General features: G+C 37.8%; 1 protein-coding gene across 1 annotated transcript; it reads left to right on the top strand.

Moving 5' to 3' along the window:
* The first annotated feature begins 2,353 nt into the window (after window positions 1-2,353).
* On the top strand, window positions 2,354-9,144 carry LOC142345257 (PDZ domain-containing protein GIPC3-like). The gene is made up of 3 exons (XM_075397250.1): window positions 2,354-2,775; window positions 6,980-7,273; window positions 7,861-9,144. The coding sequence occupies exons 1-3, from the start codon at window positions 2,391-2,393 to the stop codon at window positions 8,199-8,201; spliced, it is 1,020 nt and encodes a 339-aa protein (XP_075253365.1). The 5' UTR covers window positions 2,354-2,390; the 3' UTR covers window positions 8,202-9,144.
* The last annotated feature ends 470 nt before the right edge of the window (window positions 9,145-9,614 follow it).

Genomic DNA, 9,614 nt, shown 5'->3' with positions numbered 1-9,614 from the left:
GCCTTCTAAAACTGACGAATAACAGCTGATTGAATTGTGGGTATTTTTTCCTGTTCAGTAGATGAAAACAAAATACCTGAGAATTTCAACAGTCCGAACAGAAATTTACGAATTATTAGATGTAAAGATTAATTGTAAAGAAATTGGCATTAATGTAACTTTAACCGTAAATAATATCAGAAATTCGTTAATATTTCAAGTCACTTTGTAAAATAAGATGAATGTGGCCATTGACAAGTGTAAACACCTTGAAAATCATTTCATTCGATTGTGAATCACTTTTACGTAAACCAGCGATGAACACAAAGTTCGCAAACTTTCGTTTCTGATGAAATTAAATTTAATTTGATAATTCCCTTTTGCAGCTGTATCACAACAAATAGGACAAATTAGGCTTTATTCTGTTAGATTCAAAACTGAATGTTGTGCTGACATTTTTAGCGCAAGATGCAGTTGCAGTTCGATTTAGATATTCTTTAATCAATTATGGGGATTCATTGGTGCAACTTGTTTTTTGACGTTGCGCTAAAAATCGAATTGTTGGGGGAACGGGGATATAATCCACCCAATGAACGGAAGAGCAATACCCCTTTCTGAAATATCAAAGCGCCTATTTTGAATTTGCCGCATTGTATTCTAAACTTACAGCACTATGCTTGACTCCAGGAGCCGCGCAAAAAGGTTAAAGTATCACAATTTTACTTAGGTGTCTAGTCTCCCCTCCCTCATAACACTTCTAATATTATTGACCTCAATTACACGTTTACTACCATGGCTGCCGCTGAGACATAATTGCACCGCATAGGAGTGCGAAACGTATCTTCGTTTCAATGTATGTTATTGCCTCTGAGTATGTGTTGTCTTTTCCTTCAGAGATTAATGTTGCTATTTATGCTATAAGTGCGTGTTGCAGAGATTCCTGCTCCTTCCATACAGGAACTAATAATGGAAATTGAACTATAATATGAGGCGGTCTTTGGGTCGTTTTTGTTGTGAATTTGGAGGATTTTCCCCAGTTTAAGATTATCTCGAAAAATGCCCTGTCGTAAGCTTTTATTAATGTAAAAAAAGTTAGATGATGAATTTTTATTTGCACATCTTTGATGCTGCGCAGTGCATTGTCCCAATGTTTGAGACTTTAGAATGCTTTGCTATTTGTGGTTTTTGAAGCTGAACCATGATCTGTAGTTAAATCTTTCAAGATATTGCGAGGAAATAGCTATGGCCATATTCCGCAGCATAATGTTTAAACTTGTTTCAAAAGGCCTCGTGTCTTTCCCTTTTGAGCCCCTTATCAAATTATAGCCCCCAATATGGTTTAATTACCTTGCCGGCTAAACATTTTTTGGCCACTGAACAGGGAAGATGGGCAGGGATTTGGAAAAATTAATTGGAATTGCAATAATTGCCAGTTAATTGATTGCAATAATTGATTGGTGACCTTAATTTAATTGCAATAATTGATTGGAAATACACAATTAATTGACCAATAATTCAATAATTGGAAAAAATTAAAACCACATACTCCCACATCGGAAACCTGGAACTAGACGAAAAGTTCCCAGATTATGATTTTCTGTCGCAGATCGTATGTAGTTTGACATATTTGTGTTGAGGACCTGTTCGTCTTAGAAAGTTTCCAGTTAAAATATTGAATTATTCAGATAATGTAACCATTTGCGTTACTTTTTGCCTAAATCAAGGCTAAATTGTATTAAAAAATTATTGATAATGGTCAAAGTTAATTGATCAATAATTGCAACTATTGCAATAATTGATTTTTTGGTTTTGCCAATTAAATTAATTGATTGCTCCTCTTTTTTTTCACGTGCTCTGTAATTGGGGACACGAAAGACAAAGATCCAACAGTTTTTACGAAATACTGAACTCTAAAAAGTTTGACAATTGGGTCGCCCACGGTGTTACCATTGACTTATGGTACGCTTTTATAATTTGGGTAAAATTTTATAACTTTAAGCAAATGAACTTGAGAGAAAATTGGGATCCATTCTGTTTCGGCCCCCCAGCTTAGTAAACATAATTTTTTTTATGACCCCCAGGCGCACGTCCTATTTTCTTACTTAGTAACGTGCTATATAACAAAATATAATTTGTATCTGGGGGTCTTAAAAACACTGGGGGGGGGGGGGGGGGGGGGGGGGAGGTGACAGAATAGATCCGAAAATTGATTCGGCTATATCTGAAGAATCTTATCAGTTACAACATATCGTTTAACTATAGGTTGCGAATATTGCTGACATTTATGCGGATTTAGCCATCATTCGAGCGAGCTTCGTCTTTTTTAAAAATTGTACGGTTCGCAGTCAGACATGAAACAGGGTTTGCATTTATGTGGTTCTTGATATGCTGATCATTTTTTAGAATATACAATGCCGAAGTTACCGAAAAAACTACGAAATTTATTTAAAAAGAAAAAGAAGGGAGAAGATAATGCTGAATATGAACAAATGGTGGAGAGACATGAAGTTGAGGAGGTGCTTAAAGATCCAACAAAGCTTGCTTTCAGAGTTCAACTTGCGCATGGGTCTTCAACAAAAAATGTATCAAATTTTGCTAACATTTCTCAATTATATGACAGACTTGCTACTGTGCTTGATGTAAATGAGTCAAGCATATTATTCTGCACAATCAACAATTTTGCAGTTGACATGGAGTTCCTGATCGGTGGGACAATCAATATGGACGATTTTATCTATGTACACATTGCTGGAAAAACGAAAGAAGTTACTGTCAACAAATCTGAAGCCGCAATTGGTAATGATACCGGTCTTGTTGATAATTTTTGTTTCGTTTACTTTGAAGTCATCAGCATCATTTAAGCCTTGTTGGTACTTGTTCCAGAAAAATTCTTAGATTATAAATTAATTTTTAGTTTTTCACCACGGTTGTACTGTTGACCTCGGTACGCTTTTGTATAATTTGGGTACAAACTTTTATCGACCGAAATTAAGAGAAAATTGGAGTCTTTCCCGTTATAGCCGCCCCCCCCCCCCACCACGAAATTATAACCCCCCCCCCTATGGCATATGTACCGTAATAGGGGGAGGGAGGGTATACGTTATATGTCGAATTGCCCCCTGGGTTACTCCCGGCCCATCAAATAACTTGAAACATCGTCAGACACAGCAAAATTTGCCCAATAGAAAACCAACAATTTAGAGAACAGAATAATCTGCTGCAACAACCAAATACTAATATGATCTCAAAACATCTTAATCTCAACAAGTCATGCAAGTTACCAAAGACAGTAATCAGAAGTGACGTGAGTTGTTCCACCACAGCTGAAAAATCGATCCGCTCAACCAGTTCTTTCATTCAGTCTTTCGCCATTAATAAAATTCTCGATGAGCGCATTTTCCGTTGAAAATACCACGGCATCAATTTTTTTTCAAGTACATAAGACAGGAAATGAAGCAATAATTTAGGGAGTTTTGCGGCGTGAATTGTTTCAGCAATGATTAGCAAAGAAAAGGTGTAATTAAAGGAAATCCCCTCCCCTAAAAGGCTAGTCGGTCTACTCGTGGGCAACAAGTTAACTCCTTTGTATATTTATGAATCCTGACGGTAGTCAAAAATTAAAGCATCAGATCGAAAGATAGAGAATTTAAGGTATCAGAATTATAATCAAAATAGATATGATAAATAGCAATCAAAATCTAATGTGTACTGATTTTGAATGAGGATTAGAAAAAAATATATACAGGAACCCTTAGGACAACAGCCTCCCCTCCTCTACGATGGTTCCTATTGACGCTTTTACTGCAGGGCGCCGGCTCATGGAGAGTGAGCCACGGAGGCAGATTATGGAGCTACGCATAAGCGCGAAACTTATGAATCTTCTTTCTAATCGCTGACACTGGAAGCCAATCTCTGTACGGCTTTTGAGACTGATGGACCAGCTCCTCCTGTACATGAGAAGATGAACGGATAGAAGGTGGCTATCTGGACTTCGATTACCCTTTGCTCGTATTTCAGCTTCTTGATGGACTCGTGATTATTTTAGGAATCTGGTATGCTTCTTGGGCAACTCTTAGCATACGGATTAAACGCTTCCACATCAAGAACATCTGCTGAATCATGAATCGAATAAGCCATTAGCTTTGATATTTAGTCGTTCGTCGTCATCAATAGTGGTGCTTCTATTTGCGAAGGTTTCACCTTGCAAAGCCTGAAGACATGGCTCTTTTTTAACATCGCAGACCTCATTGAGCAGGTTGGCAAAAGAATCACGGATGTCATTGTGTCTGATGTGCGTATAGCTACCTTTTGCACAGCCATCTCTAAACTGTCCCTTAGTGACATCAAATTGATATCTTTTCAATGTAGGTGCGTTTAGCCAGCATGATGCTGCTTTTTCCATAGCTAAATATAGAGAACAAGCCTTTTTCATTGATGAGATGTTTGATCGTCAACGGAGCCTGTTCCTGTTTTTTTTTCTGATTTTATGAAGGATTTCTTCCTTATGAAACTGTGCATATACAGCGTTATGTTTCTGTAACGGCTCACATATACGAATGGATTGTCGTATTAATTTGCCCTGTATTCATGCGGAAGAATGCTTGGGCCAACGTCTTTAACCACAAGAGAGAAAACCTTCCGGCATTTGTCATTGTAAGAGGGACTCATTCACCCTCAGCAGAATGAGCGTCGAGTAGTTTAGTAATTTTTAATCCATGTAGTCCTAGTAATTGCAAAATCAGTCTACGTTGCAGTCCATTTGTAAATGATTTCTACACTCTGTGGGGACACCTAACTATGTTTGGCGAGTTTCTACAGCATTTTAGAGTAGTTCATTAACTTTTTTTTCGTCAAATAGTTGCAGCTTTTTTCTAAACCAAACAACTGAACCCAGAGCACGATGACCTTCATTGTCCTCAACATCTAATCCCAAAAATTTGTTTGCCCTCGGAACGAACTCCGGTATTGTAATGAGATGGCATTGGGTCACATTATAACCAAATGCACCGCCATGTTCATTGAGCTTACTTAGCTTGATTCGTAGTGTTTCCAGGCTACCGGCCACATTACCGTTATCTGCGTACCATTTTTTAGTCAAATTTTGATTTTCAAACATTGCGATGAGAGGGATTATAGCCACTCCGTACATTGTCATGGCTATTGGATCACATTGTGTTGTTCGTTCTTGAGACTTGATTACTCTTTTACCATTGAAAAGGTCTGATGGGGTCTTTTATGAGTTTCTGACTGCTGTATAAATTGAGGGACAAAGCTCTGATGTTCTTGAGAGCCAGATCTCTATTCATGGTATTAAACGCGTTCCTGGCATCAATTAGTAGGATTGCTCTAGTGAGATCTTATAGAAAGCGTCGGCGGAGTGCATGGATAGCAGATTCGATGCCACTCTTTTGTCCAAGGAGCATCTGTACGTTTCCCCCAAAAGGTTGGAGATCTCGTTTTACGCACATCACTATACTCCTACCTATAATTCGTCTTAGACCTCGCCAATGCTAATTGGTCTGACTTGGGCATTTATCGAGTGCAATTAAACTTTAAGCCTTTTAAGATCAAGAAATTAAGTTCTTCAGTGGCCATTGTGATCAGTGGATCACAAGTTTGGACACTGTTTTCCAGAAATCGATTGAGGAGGATTTTTATGATTTCAACAGCCGCCTACATTGCCATGCATTAAGGTCAGATGGGCCATGGCTGCCATTTGTATTCATTGCGGCATGTTTTATTTCAGAGCCAATAATTTTTTCAGAAATAGGAGGAAACGGCAAATCCCAATTTTCCAGACCGCTTACAACGTATTTAGGATCCGAATTCTGACTAAATGGATGTTTTTTTTTGTAGAAGATTGAGTACGGTGCAATTTCTTCCTTCGATTATCAATTTGTCAAATGTTGATAGCACACCGCCCTTTGCATCATCTGAAAGACATCTTAAAGCTTTCTAAATTTTGCCAGACTCCATTTGTTTTTCAAAGGCTTTAAATTCGTCAACTTTTTGTTTTTGTTTAATTTCCTCAAACGCTCCTGAAGTGCCTTTGCTTCAACGAACAGGTCGGTGAATTTGCACTTAATACACAGATCGATCCTTCTAGACAAGGTTTTTGCTATTGAAGCCTCGTTTTCACTTTTGGATCTTGCGAGAAGTAAATGCGGCATTATCACTGTGCAATTTTTAGCGCATTCAGTCTGCGGCGCATTTTCAAGCATCTTAGTGGGGATGATGTGCTTAATGTCATCAATTTTGAAGCCTACTTAATTTTTGCAATTGGTAAAGAAGATGGGTTTCCAGTGAACTATTTCATTGCAGACTTTCCTTAGTTTTTATTTGCGCGCCTTGAATTTTCCCCGAAAATTGCATTGTTCCGAGTGTGCCTCGGTTGAGGGTGTCGGCTAGCTGTTATCTGAGGCTCGGTTTTTGCATGTTCACTGCAGTGTTTTCGAATGAAAGGTGGAAGGTGATTGTTTTTAGTTGACAGATCACTGCATTTGATATGCATATATGTGCCACAACCGTAGCATCAAACTCCATGTCCTCGGAGGTGAATATAACACTTAGAGCATTGGATTTGGGTATCTGTCATTGTCAGAGGGAGGCTTTTCACCAAGTATGGATTATTGGTAAAGATAAATAAATCTATGCATATAATTCCTTGCAAAAGGATATCACAATGTGCAAATACAAGGTAAACAAATAGTTACCGTAGAAAGAAATGAATACCATCTCGACAGAGAGAAGACTTGCTAAAGAAAAGATGTGGTGAAATGATTAGAGAAACTGTATAAAATTGAAGAAAACGGCGGTGCAGAGCTAAGTTCATGTAGTATACATTAAGTATTCCATGTGGAAATTATTTTAGGGGAGATAATAAGCGGTTGCAATTAGCAAAGAACACAACAGTTGCGAAAATTTTCTTCTCTCAATGTTGAAGTCACGCCAGATGTACAAGTAAGCTTCTTTAAACAATAAAAAATAAGTTTTTTTTCAGGCATTACAATAACTGACAACGGTCATGGAAAAGCCCTTGTGAAAAGAGTGAAAGCAGGCAGCGTAGCCTCCAAATACAAAGAGATTCTGCCGGGTGATCACATCCAGTCAATCAACGGGGAGTCCATGGTGGGGTCGAGGCACTACGAGGTCGCCAAGGTGCTCAAAAGTCTGCCTGTGGGAATCGATTTCAAAGTGGTTCTGGTGGAACCCAAGAAAGAGTTCGATCAAATTGCTCCTCGAACACAATTGGGAAAGACGACTGCAGCGTCTAATCTGGCTCGAACATTATCAGGTATAGGTTAAAAAAACTTAAAGTTTTGTTGTTCTAATCAAATATTCCCATGCACAGGCGCAATCTCTGAGTCGTATCAAATTCAACTAAATTCGTTGCTCTGGTTAACAAACTTTGTTTGATTAGTTTTGAAGTAGTTTAATTGACCTTTTTCGAGAAGTTTTCTGCTAAAACCTATCATCTAGCATTCTGCTAAAATCTCGTTCTGATTACATCGCATTTTACTCAAAGCCATTATACCCAAAGTACTTTGATATTGAATTCAATAACTACAAATTAGCTGTCGCTATTACACGTTTGTTTTAAACATGCTTAATGGCCGAATGACGTGATACGAAACGGTCACAACCGAACATCGGATTAATTTGTCCGCTTGAGCTTGTTGAAGCATACGTGTAGTAGCGACTGCTAATTTGTCGGATTATTGAACCAAAATATCAAAATGCATTGGGTATAATGGTTTCGTCTAAATTGGCCTGACTACCGTAATTCTTGTTTTCTCTCGAATTCTCCAAGCTTCAAAGTCTCACAATTTTCTAAAAAGTTTTGAAGTGATAAAATAGCTCTAGTTGACTATTTCATTTCAGGTCGTGTGTCTTTGCGGTTGAGACGGGATGGCAAAACTGCAGTGACTGAAATGCCGAGCAACTTTGACATAACAGCCACGAAAGAAGTTGATGACATTCTTGAAAACTACCTCGGAATCCGAGACAGCGAAATGGCCACTAGTATCGTGGAGGTCTACAAGGAAAAGAGCAGTCACATGGCTGATTTCGCGGAACTCCTGAAGACAAAGTTTCTAGTCGATTTGATCAGCGAAAATGAGAAGCTTTTGTACACGCTCTGGTCTAAGCTTGGCGAGCTGAAACGAGCTAATCCCGCGCATGATCTGTCCTCGAAAAATAATTTCGAAGATGAAAGCGATTGAAAGTTGTGCCCGATGAACTGCTGAAGTGCGTACCTGGATTTCATCAACTGCTGAAGCGAATAGTTTTAATTGTGTGTTTTTTGCTAATTTTAAATTTTAAGTAGATTATGGGTCTGCGGTGTTAAATTAAATGGGTGGCTGATTTGACTGTTGCCGATTTACTTTATCAAATACGCATATCATGCAAGTGCATATTCAAGTTTATGACCTTTTCACGAAGACAACTCAACCTTAATTTTTGTTTAAAAATATTTTCCGTAATTTATTCTTCATTTAGTTGAGTTATCTTTCGTGAGGTAGCATTGTGTGAAATTATGCCGATTCAAACTGGCTGTGTTTAAAATGAAAACAAAATTTCCGCAAACTAAAAACCTTTTTATAGGCCGACTATTTCACGGTTTCATTCCTGCTTATTACGGGAAAAAGGGATACTCAAATCCTGATGGGAAAATATATGATCTTTTTATAAACCACTATTGTGATAGATATCATTGATTGTGTATAATAGTTATGACTAGTAATAAGGCTTTTAGGCCGTTTAAATTATGATGAAAGCAAAAAAGTTGCATTTATTCCTTTGAGACATGCTTACGAAGACAAAAGGCAGCTAGGAGGGTTACAACGAGAGCTAGTGGGGGGGGGGGGTGGGGGGTGGTCGTGGCTGGTACAGAGTTGGCATAGTTAATCATAATTTATTTTTTCTACCTCTATTTTGTCACTTTTTGCATTCTTTCATCTTCTTTCCTGAGCTGTGTTGTACGTGTGTAAATTGTGTACATAAAATGTCCTTTTAATAGTGAAATTTTAATGACCTAATTTGAATGGAGTCTATCAAACGATTGTTTCTTCAGACTAATTATTGAAATTTTCTATCAGATAGAAACATATCTTCCTTTATACTTTGTCTATTTTAGTTTACTTCGTAATTGGAAATTTTATGTCACATTGTTTTCAACAGGAAAATTGGTACAGAAATTAACACGATATAGTTGCTTCTAACATTTCTCAATGCGCGGCCAAACATTCTCATTGGATAATTTCATGTGTTTCCTCAGATTTTTTCCATGGTAATTCTGTTTGAAGTTGAATGCGAGGTGTATGATAATGTGTAACTCTCAATCCGTGGGCATGAATTGAAAACTTAGCTTAAAAGTTAGTTTCTTCATACAAAATTGTTTTTCAAAGCCTGAGCTCTGCAGCTGTTATGAAATCGCAAACAATTTAGTTCCTGTTGTCTGTTCAGTTTTGAACTTAGATTACTTGAAAACTTACATTGAATTATAAACGAGCGTTTTTTCTCTTTATGTGCGGCACCAAATTTGAAAAAAAAAACTATGTTTGCGGCTGAAATTAAAGTGATCTTGAGTGATGAAGTATTGCAGCCGTTAAGCTTAGTGGAAAAGATGTCTGACA

This window comes from Convolutriloba macropyga, chromosome 1, assembly GCF_964194025.1.
Source record: "Convolutriloba macropyga chromosome 1, txConMacr16.3, whole genome shotgun sequence".
NCBI lineage: Eukaryota > Metazoa > Xenacoelomorpha > Acoela > Convolutidae > Convolutriloba > Convolutriloba macropyga.
Note: the sequence above shows the minus strand (reverse complement) of the source record. Positions and strands in the feature narration are given on the sequence as shown.